The 20759-nt window shown below is 41.3% G+C and overlaps 1 protein-coding gene across 1 annotated transcript in view; it reads right to left on the reverse strand.

Moving 5' to 3' along the window:
• Window positions 1–12424: 12424 nt before the first annotated feature.
• The window catches only part of LOC131252110 (subtilisin-like protease SBT1.8), a 33928-nt gene continuing 25593 nt past the window's right edge, over window positions 12425–20759 (reverse strand). The window contains exon 2 of the mRNA XM_058253004.1: window positions 12425–13251. Coding sequence (XP_058108987.1) covers window positions 12593–13251 — 659 coding nt within the window. The 3' untranslated portion in view covers window positions 12425–12592. The remainder of the gene's footprint in view (window positions 13252–20759) is intronic.

The raw sequence follows: 20759 nt of genomic DNA on the forward strand, positions 1-20759 counted from the left end.
ATCTTGGGAAAGGAATGAACGGCATGGATTTAATATATACATCAAGGTGGGGCCTACGTGAGTGGACCACTCCAAGGCCTTTTAAAAAAAGATATTTATGTTTTCCATTTAAACGTCCAGCGTCCAGGGACGCTGGACTGTCTTTGCAATTTGAGGTGGGCCTGTTCAGGTGGGCCACCACTGATGAACGGCGTGGGTATTATACTTATAAGGTGGGCCCCACTCAAATAAAATGCTTACTACATGGTGGGGTCCATTCAAGTAGCCATACAACCTTACCATCATACAACAAAATAAAAAAATAAAAATAAAATAAAATAAAAATAAAATAAAAAGGGAGAGGGATAGAGAGTGAGACCGTGTGATGGAGGGACCCCGGCACTATGGGCCCTCCCTTGCACTAAATCATACATCAAGTGGATCCCATTACATGTGGGGTCCATGGAATTGAAATCCAACGGTGGAGATCCTTTCTCCACTAAAACAAATGGTCTAGATGACCTTAAATATGCAAGAAAGTAAACATCATGATGGGGTCCATGGAGAATGGCCCCATCATGGAATGATCATGATGATCCAAGTGGGCCATTGGCCACATCATAGGGTCCAAAGCGAGATCCAAACCATTGATCGGTTGGCCTCACTTGGCCCATCTTAAAAACATCAAAAACTATCCTATCCAAACACCCACCGCTAGATCTTCTTGCTCCCTAGGCTTCCTTAGCTCCTTGGGCTACCCTTTGATGGTGGAAGATGAGAAATGGATGGTTGAGATGAGAGATGAAGGGGTGGGAAAGGTGGACCTCACAAATAAAATTTTCTCACCATGGGAAGACCATACGTATGGGACTTGCTATGGGAGAGTTTGAATGAGAGAGAGACTTGTAAGGGAGAGAGAGAGAGAGAGAGATAGGGTGATGGAGTGATGGGGGATGGTTTGGGTTGAAAATGGCAAAAAGAGGTATGGTTGTTGTTGAAATTTGGAAAAGAGGAGTGGTGAGGTGGAAAGAATGGTGGACTTTAGTAAAAGGTGGTGATGGGTTGTTGTACTTGAGGTATGGGATGCTTTAATGGTTGATTGATGGGACTAATTGTAGAGATTCCCTCGAAATCCGCAACGCGCGGTGTTTCTTCGGAATAAACGCTGATCGGCATCTTCTTACCTGGGTATCGGTTCAGTGCGCAAGTCACGGCGTCGGAACCGCGGCGACGACGCGGTCGCCATGATATAACTTTCGGACCAAGCCGACGTCGGTGCGCGGGACCTGGCTTAGGATCGTGCGCAAATACTGAATACGGTGCGAAGGTTGCCGGAATTTGACCGAAAGGATCGCGGAAGCTAACGGAACAGCACGGATTAGGACACGGGTCTTACATCGATGATAATGCCTTCTTATCAAGAGTATTCCATTCATCATCAGTCATAGTAGACTTTTTCTCCTCAAGAGCACCATCTTCGCCTTGCTTGATTAAGGAACTCATCATCTTGATCTTCCATAACTCAAAATTATTTTTTCCTGAGTACTTCTCAATATCATACCTGGTGCTCGCCATTATTACTAATCTCCTAGATTCAGATCTGTGCCCCAACGATTACTCTGATACCACTTGTTAGGGATTTGGACTACGGAATCACATAGATCTAGATCTAGGATTGCAATCCAATGACACCAAGCACATACAAGAGAACACAAATTTAACGTGGAAAACCCTTGCGGGAAAAAACTGCAGCACAAAGCGACAGATCTCCACTATGAAAATAGAAATTACAAAGAGAGGACTTACCCGATTCGAACAACCTCAAATCTTACCCTTGCTACATCCTTTAGAAACCCTACAATCCTTTTAGAAACCCTTGAAGCTCCTTTAGAAAGCCTTAAAATACCCTTGTTAGGGATGGACCTTTATATAAGTTTAGAAAGAAGTAGAAATAGAATAGGAAACAAAAATCGCAAAATCTGCATTTCCGCAGAAAATCTGCGTAAAATCTTCGATGTCATTGAAGGTCCATCGATGTCATCGAAAACGAACCAAAACTGTCTAGCGACCAGGGGTGAATAATTTTGAAAATTATCGATGGCATCGAGCAACCTTCGATGTCATCGACGACTGGCTTTGATGTCCTCGAAGCCTGGTCGATGTCATCGATAGACCAACAGACAGATTTAAGACATCTGTCCATAACAATATTACCAGCCACGTCAAAGGATTTTATGATCCATTATGGAAATCATTTTCCTACAAAAGATGTTGATTTATTATGAGAATTTAGAGTAAAAAATGTCATATATAATTCCAATTGCTAAAATTGAGTGGAAATAAAGAAGAAAGCTAGAATTAAGATTAATATATGGTGCAACAATAATCTTAAACCAAATAAGAAGAGTATTGCCTGTTGAAATGTCCTCACACTGTATTGAAATAACCATGACAAAGTAGTGCAAGCAAACATCAATTCACTGAAAACATATGAGAGAGAATCCCTCTTGAATGGGGATTCAAATTGGTAGGTATGACTGATTGATGAGTCCATAGCCTTCTAAAAAAAATAAAATAAAATAAAAATCGAACAGCCCCATAGTCTCAAAATGATAGCTTCTTATATAGTACCCATTTGGGAATGAGATCCTGCAAAATTAGGCAGTCCCCATAACCCTCACATCAGATTCTGTCACAGAAAGGCAGTTTCCCTGCATAATCACAATTATTTTAAGTTGGAAAAAGAAAGTAAATGATTGAAAATTGTGATTGAAAGGAGAAAAGAGCTGTTAGCTCCTTCAAATCTGATTCTTCAGGATCCCTGTCCAAAAGTACTTTCAATTTCACGAGGAAAAAAAAAAACTAACAATGGTCACCATGATAGAAGCATGATTTCACATGAGCCAAAACCATGTCATATAATATTCTTATAATAAGCAGCACCAAAGTCACAAGGGTGGGTATTTGGACTATTAGAACTTGCATTAGACCCATTTTTTTGGCAAATGTGATGCTTGATGGTTGCCTCGATTGCTTGTTGTGGAATCTTCACAGAAGAAATAAAGGTAGTATATGAGCCACGTGTTTTTTAAGCATATCATATCCAACTTGGATGCATAGAAAGATTATTAAATTGAACAATAGTTCATGAAACGACTATAGTACAACCACAATGAAATGATAATCATGAAGTAAGTAACAATGTGTAGAACCTTTTTATTTTATTATTATTTTTTTTTTTAATTTAAGAAAACCCATCTCGAATCCAAACTTTTTTTCCCTTCCATGCAACAAACCAATACATCCCTAACCCACATAAAAAATCTATGCACACAGCTTATGCCTTTGTAACTACTAAAATATGAGAGTAACAACCTTTGGCGGAAGTCATTTGATGAGGAGCAGTAATGTCCATAAAACTGATCCAATATACCTACAAAATTCATAGGCCATAAGCAAATTAGAAGGGCTACATAGTTTATGGAGAATGGTGAGTATATTTACACTACCAAAAAAAGGAGCAAAATTCGTAACTATAGATCTTCCATCCACCAAGGGCCCACCACAAAATCATCTGGATCACCAAAAGTGCTCTCCATACATATAGTTTGTCAGGCCAAGCAAATGTTCATGAAACATTGTATATTTCTTCAAGAAGAATGTGCAACCTAATGTGGAAAGTATTACAGGATCTGAAAAATCAGGTTGTTGCCCCTTTGGCTTTGTGTAAACTCTTACCAGACCACTCATCGCATGCGCCATGAGTGTATACTGAACCTGGACCATTAACAATTTGTAGCCCATCTAATAGGTGGAGCCCACTTGAGAGTTTGAAAGGCCTAATTTTTGGTGTAGCACAACTACCCTACATATATGAACACCACTTCCATCAAATAATGACAATTGGCAAAAAGAAACAAGCAAACAACCAGACATGCGAGCAGCTCCCTTGGATATGATCATAACAGAAAAGATTTGCATATTGGATCCTTCCAAATATTTGCAGGATCATTTTCCAATATTATCATAATAGAAAAGATTTGCATCAATTAGATCCTACCATTTTCCAAGATAGCCAGACAATTAGATCCTCAGCAGACAAGCCAGCCAGACCAATTCCACCCTGATTTGCATCAACAGAAAAGATAGAGATTTGGTTGGATACTTCATCAAAGCATACAAGTATCGTAAAAAAATAAAAAAATAAAAAATTTGTAAGCACATACATGCTCCACATTAATGAAAGTAAGGTATAATAATAGATCTGCATTCAAATCGAAATAATGGATCTAAAATAATTCAACTTCCACATGTTAGAGTACAATAGAATCCAAAATCTACAAATTTCAATATAGAATCTTGAATGTACGAAAAAAATTCACTTAAACATCAAAAGTTTGGCAAAATTCATAGATCCGAAGTTCCAATGTTTAAAAGCCCAGAATTTCAACAAAAATTAAGAGATCAGAAGATCCAATGGTCAAAGTCAAGATCAAGATCCATACCTTGCAGTTGATAATTCCAAACAATAATTAAAAAAATTAACAGATAAAAAAGAAAACCTTGCAGATCTCACATTTTCATCAAAATCACAGATCCAAACAAATTCATCTCTAAAAATATCCAAAACCCTGCACAATTCAACGTTCCATGGTTTCAAGCTAGACTGATGGGAGGATTCTCTTCACCTATGATTAACTCTACATTGATCGTTCCATGATGTGGCACATGGAAGTAGCAATTATGCATATCATTGGTTCCCTAGTGGCAATTGAGATGATGGTTCGACTTGGTGATGATGAAGGGTGTTGAACAGTTTGTTAGAGTGGACCGTTGCAATTTAGTTACGGGAAATTGACTGTACTCACCTCGAAGTTTGGGCAGATTACCTAGAACGCTACAACACTCCATATATTCCCTAAAGGGCCTTCTAACATGCTTTCAAAAATTACTTGGACCAAAATGCCCTTGTCCTTGTTTCAATAATTGTACAATTTTCCAAGAAAGAAGAAGTTACGCCATATTTAATGCCAAAAAAGTGATGTGTACGGAACCCTTTTTTGTGTGCTGGCAAGGACCAAGCTTGTGGGGTCCACATTGATGTATGTGTATAATCCATGCTACCCATCCTTTTTGTTGTGTCATTTTAGGGCTAGGGTTCAAATATCAGCCTGATCTAGAGCTTGTGTGTGTCACATAATAGAAAATAATGGTGGCAATGGAACCCACTGTTAAAACTTTTCAGGCTCAAAGTGATGTTTTTTAGAAGTGGACATTGCCCAAGTCAAGACTTTTTTAGGCCCAAGCGGAGCAGGCCAACAAGGTGAACGGAATGGATCACCCCATTGTGGGCCTTAAGCTATGGTATCAATGGTTTGGTAGAAAAGGACGTGAACACGTTCAAAACCACGATCCATACAACATGACAACCACGACCCATATAACATGGCAACTACGACCCATGCAAACCACGACCCAAATGGGCCCACACTGATGTATGTGTATAATTCATTGCACCCATTCTTTTTATCGTGTCATTTTAAGGCTAGGGCCCAAATATCAGCCTGATCCAGTGCTTTTATGGCCCATAAAATAGAAAATAATGGCGACTGTTGAAAGTTTCAGGCTCACTATGATGTTTGTTAGAAGTGGACATTGCCCAAGTTTTTTGGGCCCATGCCGAGCTGGCCAATAATCGGATGACCTCTTTGTGGGCCTTAAGCTATGGTACCAATGGTTTGGTAGAAAAGGAATTGAACATGTTGAAAGCCACGATCCATACAACATGACAACCATGACCCATATAACATGGCAACTGTGACCCAAATGGGCTGCAGTTGTATGGATCATAGTTGTCATGTTATATGGGTCTTAGTTGTCCTATTATATGGGTCTCAGTTGTATGGATCGCAGTTGTCCTGTTATATGGATCGTAGTTATCCTGTTATATAGGTCGCGGTCGCAGTTGTCCTGTTCTATGGGTCTTAGTTTTCCTATTATATGGGTCTCAGTTGTATGGATCGCAGTTGTCCTATTATATGGGTCGTGGTCACAGTTGTCCTATTATATGTGTCTTAGTTTTCCTGTTATATGGGTCTCAATTGTATGGATCGCGGTTGTCCTGTTATATGAATCGCAGTTATCTTGTTATATGGGTCTTGGTCGCAGTTGTCCTATTATATGGGTCTTAGTTTTCCTATTATATGGGTCTCAGTTGTATGGATTGCAGTTGTCCTGTTATATGAATCACAGTTATCCTGTTATATGGGTTGCGGTTGTAGTTGTCCTGTTATATGGGTCTTAGTTTTCTTGTTATATGGGTCTCAGTTGTATGGATCACAGTTGTCTTGTTATATGGGTCGCAGTTATCCTGTTATATGGGTTGTAGTTATCCTGTTATATGGGTCTCAGTTGTATGGATCATAGTTATCCTCTTATATGGATCGCAGTTATCCTGTTATATGGGTCGCGGTCGCAGTTGTCCTATTATATAGGTCTTAGTTTTCCTGTTATATTGGTCTCAGTTATATGGATCGTAGTTGTCTTGTTATATGGGTTGCAGTTATCCTATTATATGGGTTGCAGTCGTAATTAGCTTGTTATACAGGTCTTAGTTATCCTGTTATATGGGTCTCAGTTGCATGGATTGTAGTTGTCCTGTTGTATGGGTCGTAGTTATCCTGTTATAAGGGTCGCGGTCGCAGTTGTGCTGTTATTTGGTTCTTAGTTGTCCTGTTATATGGGTCTCAGTTGCATGGATCGCAGTTGTCTTGTTATATAGGTCGCAGTTATCTTGCTATATGGGTCGAGGTTGCAGTTGTCCTATTATTTGGGTCTTAGTTGTCCTGTTATATGGGTCACAATTGCATGGATCGCAGTTGTCCAGTTATATGGGTCATAGTTATCCAGTTATATGGGTCACGGTCACAATTGTCCTGTTATTTGGGTTGTAGTTGTCCTGTTATATGGGTTTCCGTTGTATGGATCGCAATTGTCCTGTTATATGGGTCACAATTATCCTGTTATATGGGTTGCAGTCGCAGTTGTCCTATTATTCGGGTCGCAGTTGTCCTATTATATGGGTCGTGGTTGTCATGGGTCGTGGTTATCATGTTATATATGGCCTACAATGGGGTGATCTGATCTATCCATCTTATTGACCAGCTTGCCATGGGCCCAAAAAGTCTTGACTTGACCCCACATTGATGTATGTGCATAATCCATGCTGCCCATCATTCTTGCCATGTCATTTTAGGGCTAGGGGCCAAATATCAGCTTGATTTAGTGCTCGTGTGACCCACATAATAGAAAATAATGGTGATTATAAAAACATCAATGGATCAGATGTGGGCTCAAGTCGGCACTTTTTGAAAAAAATGGTGATTGTTGAAACATCAATAATGGTGACTTAGGCATTGTCCACTTCTAATAAGCATCAATGTGGGCCCAAGTCAGGACTTTTTGGACCCACGACAAGCTGGCCAACAAGGTGGATGGATCAGATCACTCCATCGTGGGCCATATATAACATGATAACCACGACCTATGACAACTATAACCCATATAACATGATAACTGCAACCACGACCCATATAACAGCATAACTACGACCCATATAATAGAATAACTACGATCCATACAATTGAGACCCATATAACAGGACAACTAAGACCCATATAAAAGGACAACTGTGACCGCGACCCATATAACAGGATAACTGCGACCCATATAATAGGACAACTGCGATGCATGCAACTGAGACCCATATAACAGGACAGCTAAGACCCAAATAAGAGGACAACTGCGACCGCGACCCATATAACATGATAACTACAACCCATATAATAGGATAACTGCGATCCATACAACTGAGACCTATATAACAGGACAACTGCGACCGCGACCCATATAACATGATAACTACGATCCATACAACTGAGACCCATATAACAGGAAAACTAAGACCCATATAATAGGACAATTACAACCGTGACCTATATAACAGGATAACTGCGACCCATATAACATGATAACTGCGACCCATATAATAGGACAACTACGATCCATACAACTAGGACCCATATAATAGGAAAACTAAGACCCATATAACAGGACAATTGCGACCGTGATATGATCCATATAACATGACAATTGCGATCCATACAACTGTGACCCATATAAAAGGACAACTAAGACCCATATAACATGATAACTATGATCCATACAACTGCGGACCATTTGGGTGGTAGTTGTCCTTATATATGGGTCACAATTGTCATGTTGTATGGATCGTGGTTTTCAATGTGTTCAATTTCTTTTTTACCAAACCATTGGTACCATAGCTTAAGGTCTATAAAGGGGTGATCCGATCTATCCACCTTATCGGCCATCTCGGTATGGGCCCAAAAAGTCCTAACTTTGGCAATGTCCACTTCTAACGAACATCATAGTGAGCCTGGAAACTTTCAACAATCGCCATTATTTTCTATTTTGTGGGCCATAAAAGCACTGGATCAAGCTGATATTTGGGCCCTAGCCCTAAAATGACACGACAAAAAGGATGGACAAAATGAATTATACACATACATCAGTGTGGGCCCATTTGGGTTGTGGTTTGCATGGGTCGTAGTTGCCATGTTATATGGGTCATGGTTGTCATGTTATATGGATTGTGGTTTTGAACGTGTTCACGTCCTTTTCTACCAAACCATTGGTACCATAGCTTAAGGCCCACAATGGGATGATCCATTCTGTCCACCTTGTCAGCCTGTTCCACTTGGGCCTAAAAAAGTCCTGACTTGGGCAGTGCTCACTTCTAACAAACATCACAGTGAGCCTAAAAAGTTTCAACAGTAGGTTCCATTGTCACCATTATTTTCTATTATGTGACCCACACAAGCTCTGGATCAGGCTGATATCTAGGCCCTAGCCCTAAAATGACACGACAAAAAGGATGGGCGGCATGAATTATACACATACATCAATGTGGACCCCACAAGCTTGGTTTGCTTGCACACAAAAAAGGATTCATTACACATCACTTTCTTGGCATTAAATACAACATAACTTCTTGTTCCCTGGAAAACCATACAAGTCCTGAACCAAGGTCAGGGGCATTTTCATCAGAAACAAACTCCAAAAGCTGTCAGAAGGCACTTTAGGGAATATATGGAGTGTTGTAGCGTTCTAGGTAATTTGCCCAAACTTCGAGGTGAGTACGGTCAATTTCCCTTTAGTTACAATAGCAACCTTACTTTAGATAAATAGATACAAACGTGTCTCCAACTATAATGTCACAAAAATTTGTTATTGATAAAATTCTGAATTAATTATGTTAATTTTTTTTCATAATTAATAACAAAAATGACTCACTTAACCACTCACCAAAGATGCTCTTGATTATGGGAGAGGTTGGAGGATTGATTTTTGTCATCGTTGTATATAAACTTTTTAATCAAGTTTTTTTTTTTTTTTTTTTTTTTTTTTAAAATCAAATATGAAAAATGAGCTCATCCAGACAAGATCTTCCTAATCTGGGGCTCTCCTCTCTCCTTACGAAGGGGTCAAAGGGAGAATTCTCCTACAAAAACCCTAAGGAAGAGAGAGAGAGAGAGAGAGAGAGAGAGAGAGAGAGAGAGGAGAGGCATGTGAAAAGAGCTCTCAAACGATAGATCCGCAAACCTTTTTTAAAAATTCATTCTTATACATTTAACTCATAATCACTATATCTATGCAATGAACTGGGCAAATCAATCTCACATTTATCACATTGGTCGGTGGGATAATCGGTACCAAGATTTAGATTTTTGGGCGAGATCTCTTGTCATAGAGATTGGTATGGGATCATTCGGATGTGTAAGCTTGGATCCATATGGGTCATGTGATTCTAAAGGCCAAAATATATTAAGGCCCCAAGTCTTAGAATGATCTCACCATCGGATGGGCTACACCGATCAAATGAGATCTCATACATCGATTTGTATATTTGGTTATACGATGGTTTGTCAAATGAATCAGTCTGATCTGTATTATTTATATCAAATCGGGGTTAGATCTGTGACTTCATCTAAAATCTGAGATAAAATCTGAGATGGATCTAATCATTGAACGGTCCACAACAATCTAAGAGAAGAAATAATGTAAAAATATGTCATGTGATGATAATGAATCTAGGATGGTCCAGATCTGGACAATTCATTAGCAATCCCCTAACTTGATTGTGTAGTAATCAATGGGTGGTACATATTTAACCCATATACGTGATAAATCCTTGAAAATTTAGAAATAAGTAACATCCCCAAAATTTATGAAATCAGATTGTCTAATCGAGCGAAATAGGACCTCTATTGATTTGATTGAAAGAAGTTTCCATCAATCGAAAGGTGTGAAATATGTCTAGAGACTTAAAATGTAAAATCCTGATTTTTTATCCAATTGATAGAGGATGCCAAAAACAGTCCAATGACCAAAATGTTATAATTCTGATTTTCTCGATTTGACCGATCGATTGAAAGGTTCGATCGACCAATTCTTAGAGTGATCTATCAAATTCTCAAGTGCAATAATTGGATTAATAAGTCTATAATACATGTAATTCACTTACCTTAGACTAATTAAAAATTGATGAGCGAAGGTGGGCCAACTTGATTTAACCAAAGGTGGGCCCCATGTGTGGTATGATTAGATCATATAAAAATAATGTTTAAATGATTATTAGGAAACTTAAATATGAACCAATCTAACTTCTTTAGTGAGCACAGATGCGTGAATCCCAACATGTCTCCTCTCTATTATGATTAAGATGGATTTGATGTGATTGTTATGATTGTAATGTTGTTCCGTTAAATTGGGTAAATGTTGAATGAACGATTATATGGATTTGCTAGTACCATGAATCATTGGCATTAAAATGTTATATTTTTTGAAGCATGAAATAAGAGTTTCCTCTCATACGGAGAGATGTATGTATAACTTGTGTATGTTGAAGCATTAATGGTTGAGAATTCATCACTTGCATCACATAGTGCTCTTATACTAATTCCTAGAGGACTGCTTTAGATGATTTACAAGCACACTTCATATGAAGTTCCTAGGGGACCATCCCTAGATGCCTACTATATATAGAAGCCTGCACAAGGGGCAGATGTAGGCCTTACTCATGCCTACCCAATATGGTAGATGCTTACTAACATAGATGTTGGTTGAAGGATATCCAATCCAAGCAAGTGGACAGTTTTCCAACTTGATGCATCATGATTTCATTGCATGTCATCCCTGTATTCATACCCATTTTTACATTTTTGTACCTTATTTGTTGTTTTGTACTCTGTGTTATTATATCTTAATTATACTATGCATGAACCATGATGGGTTCACTCACTAGGTTTGGCCAATTGACATTTGTTGAATGATATCGTATAGAGGTAATCGAGATTGGGATTGTCACTTAGGTTTAAACAAATGAAGCCAAGCCAGTGGACGATCCATAGGATTAGTTGCCCTATTTAACCAAAGATGAAGTTGTTGTGAAGAACTAATTAGATGGAGCACATGATATAAACTATCTCTTAGAAAAGTCTATCTATATATATATATATATATATATATAACACATAATATCTAAAAGCATATACTATAGCAATGTCGAAATTATCATTCAACATTGCTATAGTATGATTAGAGAGTCAATGAAAGTCTGCAGGATTGTATGATGTGTATGGATGTGTGATTGTTGGGTTGATGAATTCTAGAATGAACTTAGAATGCAATTCAACTAAGGCTCCAAACAACTTTATGACTTGTCGATTTGAGTACACTTGGTGTACGAGTTATGGACTGTAACTCGAGTCTGAGGGTGCACACTCTGCATCTAAATTATGTGGCATGACACCAACAACTAGACAAGTGCTTCTTTTAATACTTTTTTAGGACGCTCCTAACACCCATGCATAGAATGACAAATATATTTAGTATTAAATATAAATCCTTCTCAACCACCTAATGTCTATCATTTCCTCCGTTTTTCTGAGTTGGATCTATAAGGTGTTCGGACTGTGTAAATTATCTACAAGGTAGATTCTCTGGGACTCTTTATCTAGTAGGTAGATTCGCTATAATCTTTGTATTTCTAGTTTAACCATTGCATGGCATGTCTTAAGGATAGTGCGATCCATGATTTGGGCATAATATTCTCTCTACTCGATCTGCATGTTCTATCAGAAGCAAGTACACTCATCAAGTGGGAAATAGTTACACTCCAGTTTAGCATGTTAGAATTACAGCGCTTGTTTCATGGATGTGACCACCGACTAACATAATTCAGTAAAAATTAGCCATTTTTTCCTTAGAAAAGCACTTTTGGGGAGGGATCCATATGTGTGACACATTAGCACGTGTGTTACCAATAGTCTCTTGAATCTCTCCTCATGCCAAGAATCCCTTGTCTTTTCTTATATTTTATTAGCTAGGTTTTAGTTATTTGTAAAGCCCTCAAGCTTGAGATTGGCATACTTAAGGAAAATTATTGAATCTAGTCCATCCTCAAACTGAAATTCCATGCACCAAGGAATGCCTAGAAAAACATGAGAATGAGATAAGTAAAAACCACACGATTTTACAAATAACTATTCCAGATGTACGCGACCGGGCTCCGCACATGGTACTGCTCATTGCTCAATGTGATCCATCCAAATGCCTCATTCCACTTTCTAGCTTTCTTCAACACGAACGTCACTTCATATCGCAACTTCTGGCCCACCTTGCTAAAAGAAAGTCTAGTGGGCCTTACTGTGATCACGAAACTTGCTGGTCCACCAATTGTTATGTTGTAGGATGATTGTGCAGGCCCCACATTCGTTACCTCGCGACTGTATTTGACAACCCTCCGTTTGTTGCCAAACAGGACGGAGAAGGATGGGTAGTTGAGATCGCCTACATCCGACAACGTCCTGTTGCATGTGATGTTGGTGTTTCGAACCACATTTTGCATGTCCACATACTTGAGTTCTTTGCACAAGAAAGCAACATAGTCTTCAGTCGTGATGTCATAAATAAGGCCAGGGGAGAGGGCCTTCTGGGGGTTGACATGGCCCGCACCATGGGCGAATGGGGTCGAAGCACCCCCCGCAGCATCACGAATGGGCAATTTAACGTTGTCAATTGCATAGGCAGTGGTGATGAGGGCGGACTTGATGGCGTTTGGGCTCCACTTAGGGTGTGTTGCCTTGAGCAATGCGGCCACTCCAGTGATGTGCGGGCATGACATGGATGTGCCTACATCAAGAACAAACTGAACATTATCCAACATGTTAAATGTATAAAAACGGGTCATGCCAACATGAATTTGCAATCTACACTCAGTTGATCAGTTGATCTTAACCATTTGATTGATGCCACATTTTCTTGCTCAGTCTAACATCTCTAACCACTGACTTGCTACCCGCGGAATGGATAGCTATGATCAATGTGAGTGGCGCCTATCAAGATCAACATTCGTAATAATATATATGGGGAAATGGTGGGGATTGCAAGTATATTCTTTACAACTAAGGAATCTTTCAGAATATCAAAGTGAGATTATAATTGAAGAGCTTTTTCTTTCATCTGGATTAGATTTGATCCACAACTTGCATGAATTTCGCACATAATCCTATGATTAGATGATCCATACCGTCTATCCAATGCGTCCTAGCATTGGTAATCTATCAAACTAGTGGAACAACCTTAGATTTATTTGTCTCCATTGATTGTGAACCTCTGACCAGTTTTGTTTGTAACCATATGCTTTAAGATTATTAGCCCATAAGATAGACTTGTTCAACACGTGATTTTTCACAATTTCCTTTCCATTACCTAGCCCATCAGGTTGGACGGTAGATTTCCATGTAGCTTATTTAATTGGAAATTATCAAAATATGAATATACAGTAAAAATAAAAAATAAAATAAAATAAAATAAAATAAAAAAAGTTCGCTAGAATACACTACACTATAGGATACCCTCAAATTTTAACCTTTAGATCCTGTATCATCTTTTAGTGATCCAAACCATTTATGTCATGGGCCTTACCTTAAATGTGGATAGATGAAAAATAGAAGCTCTTATATTGGAATATTTTAACTTTTAGATCATTTGGCTCTATATCTTTGGGTATGAAAGGTCTCTGAAGCCTTAGAATGATCAAAAGTTTAAACTATTCTAATGGGAGTTGTTTTTTAGACCACCCATATCAATGGTGAGGTGAGGCCCATTATATAAACCTTTGGGATGACAATAGTATTGTTAAGATTTATTTTCAATTAGGTTGGTTAAATTAAATAATATAAATAATTAGAGTCTTGCACATGCATTTTTTATTTTTATTTTTCTTTATTTAAATGTTTGAAAATTTTGGCTTTCCTTCCAAAATTTTGTTTAAAAATTTGAAAATGCTTGAAAAGTTTAGTACCACATTGCTTGGAGAAAAAGAGGAAAATTGATTTATAAGCTTTGTGTCCTCTAGTATTCTTACTTGTAGAATGTAGAGAGAAGGAGGTTGGCTTGCGTGTTCCAGTAGCCACGCACGGACAACCAAGGGGGTTGTGAGGCAGTGTAGTTCTAGAGGTATTATTGGCACACTTTGCACTTTGCACATGCGTATCATGTCATGAGTGATGCTCCCACACGATTCATGCCAATGTAGAATCGACTATATCAAGTATCTCCATCACATGATTGTATAAAAGAGGATGATCATTAATTAAATCAATTAGGAATGAACAACCATTATGTAAAATTAGTCAAAAGTAATCGACTATATCAAGTATCTCCATCACATGATTGTATAAAAGAGGATGATCATTAATTAAATCAATTAGGAATGAACAACCATTATGTAAAATTAGTCAAAAGTAATCGATCGTTTTTCTTATCAGCCGATAGATATGGCAATTGAGTTTTGACTGTTAAGTCGATCATCTTGATATTATCGACCATTTTATAGATCGACCAACCAAAAATGACTGCATGACAAATCTCCCAACGATCTTGACCGTTACTATTGAGTGTCAAATATGGCATATTTACCCCTGTTTATATCTTGGTTTTATGAACATGATAATGCTTAATGAGTATATTTTATACATGTTTGTATTGTGAGGTGGGTTTGAGAGCTTGTGTTGAAAAGAATGTTAAAAGAATGAATTTTGGGTTACTATGTTTCTGCATTTATATGGCCTAGATGAGGCTGATGATATTCATGGCTCGTCAAGAATTGCATATTGTATTGCAACCTTGACATCTGATATTTGGCTCACTATGACTCTGCGTTGCATAGCCGATCTTCATTACATAATCTGATATTGAATGACTTATAAACTTGCCAGTATTCCTCTTACGTTGATATTTGTGTGCTTGATACTTGTAAGACCCGTATCCTAAACCGTATCGTTCTTTAGGTCTCCGCGATTATCCCGATCGAATTCCGATGACCCACGATTTGTCATCGGCCGTTGCGCGCGACTCTGAATCGTATCCTGTAGATCTGAGTCAGCTTGACCTGAGACTTGTACCTTAGTGACCGCACCATCGCCGCGGTTCTGATGCCGCGTCTCGCGCATTGAGGTGATACCCGGGCCAGGAGATGTGGGCCCGCGTTCAGTTCGAGAAAAAACACCACGCATTTGTAAACCCAAGAAAGATTTCAAATCATGTCTCATTAATCCCATCAATCACACTTCATGTCAAATGCACATCACCCCATCCCCAAGCAACCCCTAAAGTCAACACTCTCTTACACAACGCACACCCACCACTCACTTTACCCATCACCCCATCACTCACCCATCCCTCTCTCTCTTACAATCACTCTCTCTCTCATCTCTCTCTCCCTCATTCTCCAAGCAACCCACGTCCAAGCTTCCATGGGAGAGAGCTTGTGTGGCCCACTTCCTACCTCCCATCTCCACCATCCAAAGAACATCTCGACCGTTGAAATCGTCCCCTTGGAGCTCTAGATCGTGTTGGCGGAAGAAGGAAGAAGAGATCAAAGGTGGGTGTTCTATCATTTGATTTTTTTGTGATTTGGGGGCCCTCATGTGGTGGGACCCATCTTGATCTATGCATTGTATCATGGAGGCACTCATAGTGGTGGCAGAGCTCCTCCCGCCTCATCCGATCTCTCTCTCTCTCTCTCTCTCTTTTCCTCTCTCTCTCTCCTTCTTCCTGAATTAGTGGCCCATCTACGAGCGATCCAGACCATCCAGTAGGTGGGATGGCTCTGCTGTCCACCCTGCTGGACTGGCGGTCCAGTTGGACGGCCTGGATGAGGGGGAAACACAAATATAAGCTTGACAGTGGGCCCACACTGCCTTGGACCCCACCTTGCATGCCCTGTGTATCCAGCCCATCCGCCATCTGGACGTCACCGTGGAATCCACCGTGGGCAGCATATTTCATGCCAGCCATCCATCCAACTCCCTGGCCGAGGCAGATTCAACCACCGGTGGGCCACGTGTGTGGGAACCCACCTTGTATATATGTATTTTTTTCGACACCGTCCATGCCTTGGATGAGGGGCCCACTTGACGTTTTTGTTTCATCCACACCATCCAGATGATCTGGACGGTGCTGGACCGGTTGCACGGTGCTGTAGTGGGCCACCCTGATTTATCGATTAATCCAGCCATCCATCTGTGTGGGACCCACCCTACACGTGGGTCTGGGATGAAAGTAGATTGGCAGGAGTACCTCACACCAGCCATTAAGTGCTGTTTACGTCAGCAGTCCTATGGATTTAACATGAGATGAGGTAGGTGTTATACCTACAATGTCCATCGGTGCTGGACGCACCTGTTATGTGCGTGCCATCCACCACCGTCTAGCAAGGGACGGTGGGGCCCTGATATGATGTATGTGCTTTGGCCAGCGTCCAGCCAGACTAGACATGGGACCCACCTTGATGCAAAATGGGCACCGTCCAACAGCTCTGGACGGTGGGACCTGCTTGATGGATGTGTAGTATTCACACCATCCGGCCATCCTGCTGCATACGTGGGGCCCACCTTAAAGATGTGCTGTACTCAGCACGTGGGACCCACTGCTACAGAAAGCAAGTTGGCTAGTGTACCTGCTGTACTGATTCCAGCAAGTTACGTGGGTTTCATCCAAACCGTCCATTCACGGCCCACCTGGATGTATTGACGCCACCAAGTTATGAGGACCACACCATGTTGTATTTGTTACATCCACACCGTCCAGATGATCTGGCCAGTGCTGGAATGATTGGACGGTGTTGGTATATATATATATATATATCATGCGCGTGAGGTGGCCCCACGTGGGACCCACCAAATGTTTTAAAATATATATGTGTGTGTGCTTACAGCCACACCATCCATCCATTGGCAGGGTGGGCCCACCTTAATGTACGTGGTTTCTATCCACACCGTCCATGGGTGGGACGGTGGGGTTTCACCGTGATTTACATGGCATCCACTCCAGCCGTCCATCATGTGGGGCTCCACGGTGTATCTTGCATCCACACCGTCCAAGATCAAACTGGCTAGTGTACTGCACCAGCTACATACTTACTGCATTGGGTCAGCAAGTTCTGTAGGCCCCACGTGTGAAATGTGGGGCATATCCACACCGTCCATGTTCTAGATCGGTGGGACCCACCTTATTGTATTCATTGTATGTGCTGTCCATGCACAGCACGTGGGGCCCACCTTGATAATGTGTTGTCCATGCACAGCACGTGGGGCCCACCTTGATAATGTGCTGCCTGTGCAGCAGTAGCTCGGGACCACTGTGACATATGTGTTTCATTCACATCCATCTGTTTTACGCCCAAGCCGTCCACCTGTTTTGCTTTCGCACCATTCATCAAGTACAGTGGACCACCCTGATGCAAGTACTGTCTAGTACGTGGACCACCTTGATTGCATGTATTTTATATTCTCACCGTCCATCACATCAGGTGGACGCACCCTGATGTATGAGGCCTGGCTTGATGAATGTGTTGTATTCACATCGTCTGTCCATTTTGATGGACGTATGGTCCACCGTGATGTATGTATTTTAGCCACGCCATCCTTCTACTGTTCCCACCTTGATGGATGTGAATCATCCACACCGCCTGGCCATGTGATGGGACCCACCTGTGATGTATACTTGAGGCCCACCTGTAATAGATATATTTGAGGCCCACCGGATAGGATCCATTATAATGGAATTGCGGCCCAGATGGGGAGGCCCATTGTGATGTATTCGTGGCCCATGGGCAAGGCCCATTACAATGTATTTTGGCCCATGGGCGAGGCCCACCCATTTGTATTATTAGGTTCATGTAATGAGGCCCACAAAATATATGAGGCCTAGTATTGAGGCCCATGCGATAAGGCCCATATGATGTATTTGAGCCCAGGTGCGAGGCCCACCTATTATGTGTTCGAGGCCCGATGTGATATGTGTTTGCCATATGATGAGGCCGATATGACGTAAATGAGGCCAATCATGATTGTACGTGAGGCTACGGGCCCACTATATGTTTGGCCCTATGTAGGCCACTCCTTGGGAGCAATGTTGGTTAAATGTCCGCATTTGATGGGCAATGGTGGTTGGATGTCCACATTGTGACCTTCCCTTAGGCCTTGTTAGGCCCTTCTCATCATTCTTTTAGTGAGTTAACCCTAATCAGTGGGCCCCATTCACCATAAAGGGATGGCTCCGTGATATCGGACTTGATATAACCACGGTCGAGGGCCGATCTTTATATTATGGTTGATCGGTTGTTCATCGATGGACCCCACCTTGTTTATATGCCAATTTGTCAGGGCCGATTGTATAGGCCGATTATCGTGACCGATTGCCGATTCTAATTATTGGGGTCAATTATCGATCGATCCCGATTATCGTGGCCGTTTGCCAATTCTGATTGTCATGGCCGATTGACCGATCAGCGATCGAGGCCCATTATCATGACTGATTGCCGATTCTGATTATCAAGGTCGATTATCAATCGATCCCGATTATCGTGGCCGTTTGCCGATTTTGATTACTGTGGCCGATTGGCCGATCAACAATCGAGGCCGATTATCGTGACCGATTGCCGATTCTGATTATCGAGGTCGATTATCGATCGATCCCGATTATCGTGGCCATTTGCCGATTCTGATTGTCGTGGCCGATTGACCGATCAGCAATCGAGGCCGATTATCGTGACCGATTGCCGATTCTGATTATCGAGGTCGATTATCAATCGATCCCGATTATCATGGCCATTTGTTGATTCTGATTATCGTGGCCGATTGACTGATCAACAATCAAGGCTGATTATCATGACCGATTGCCGATTCTGATTATCGAGGTCAATTATCGATCGATCCCAATTATCGTGGCCGTTTGCCAATTCTGATTATTGTGGCCGATTGACCGATCAGCGATCGAGGCCGATTATTGTGACCAATTGCCGATTTTGATTATCGATCGATCCCGATTATCGCGGCCGTTTGTCGATTCTGATTGTCGTGGTCGATTGACCGATCAGCGATCGAGGCCGATTATCGTGACCGATTGCCGATTCTGAGTATCGAGGTCGATTATCGATCGATCCCGATTATCGTGGCCGTTTGCTGATTCTGATTGTCGTGGTCGATTGACCGATCAGCGATCGAGGCTGATTATCGTGACCGATTGCCGAATCTGATTATCGAGGCCGATTATCAATCGATTCCGATTGTCAAGGCCAATTGTTGAGGCTGATTCCGATTTCGATTGTCGAGGCCAGATATCGAGGCCGATTGTCGAGGCCTAATGTGATGTATATACGACTTGTATTTGAGGCCCAATGCGATGTATATGCGGCCCATATTTGAGGCACTATATGTTAGGCTCTATGTGGGCCACTCCTTAGTGACAATGTTGGTTAAATGTTCACATTGTCGAGGCCGATTGTCGATGCTGGTTATTGATACTGATTATGAGTATGCGACAACGTAACATCACGATACATGCCCATACGCACCATCTGTATGTTTGTTATGAGATGTGGTTGACCATTGCATGTGTCATTGAACATGTTATTATGAGACCCCCTGATAGGCGGAGATTGTCTTATGTGAGTACACGGTATGCGCAGGATTGATGCATGACTGGATTGTATGACTATGCATCTTACATTGTGTGTTGTGATTGCTGTACGCCCCAGCAACATCAGGGTCGTAGCCTCCACAGGTATTTCGTGGATGGCCAGATGGGACACTGAAAATCTGTTCTATATGGGGTGCTATAGATATCCCTGGGTGAAAGTCTATAAACCCTTTTGGTTCCAGAGGTTGCTCCAACGTCTAAACCGAGTGGATGCATGAGCGCATAAGGGCCGTATACTGTTAGGCAGCGTCTCCCATTGTGTCGTGGTCGGTTGGAAGGAGGTGCGGCCTTACCTGCCCCAGAGGAGGGGGCAATGCTAGGCTAAGTCTAACCAGCTCGAGGAATGGGTTCGCTATCGACGAGCTGGGCCCGATATTGGCAGGCAGATAGTGAGGTCTCTTCCACTCACCTTGGTGCGCGCGATGGGACGGCAATCTGGTTTGGAGTGTAATAGACCGCAATGATTTCCCATAGAGGAACCGTACTGATATGTGGACTTATTGGGCAGGGATTGCATACTCATTCATCCATTCATTCACTATCCACTCGGGCTGGTGGTGCACAACTAACTGTTTTGTACCTTCGCATGGCCAGGATTTCTGTTGGGCGCGCGACTAACCTGAGATCAGGAGTCTACCACATTGGGTCTGACT

Source organism: Magnolia sinica, chromosome 7, assembly GCF_029962835.1.
Source record: "Magnolia sinica isolate HGM2019 chromosome 7, MsV1, whole genome shotgun sequence".
NCBI lineage: Eukaryota > Viridiplantae > Streptophyta > Magnoliopsida > Magnoliales > Magnoliaceae > Magnolia > Magnolia sinica.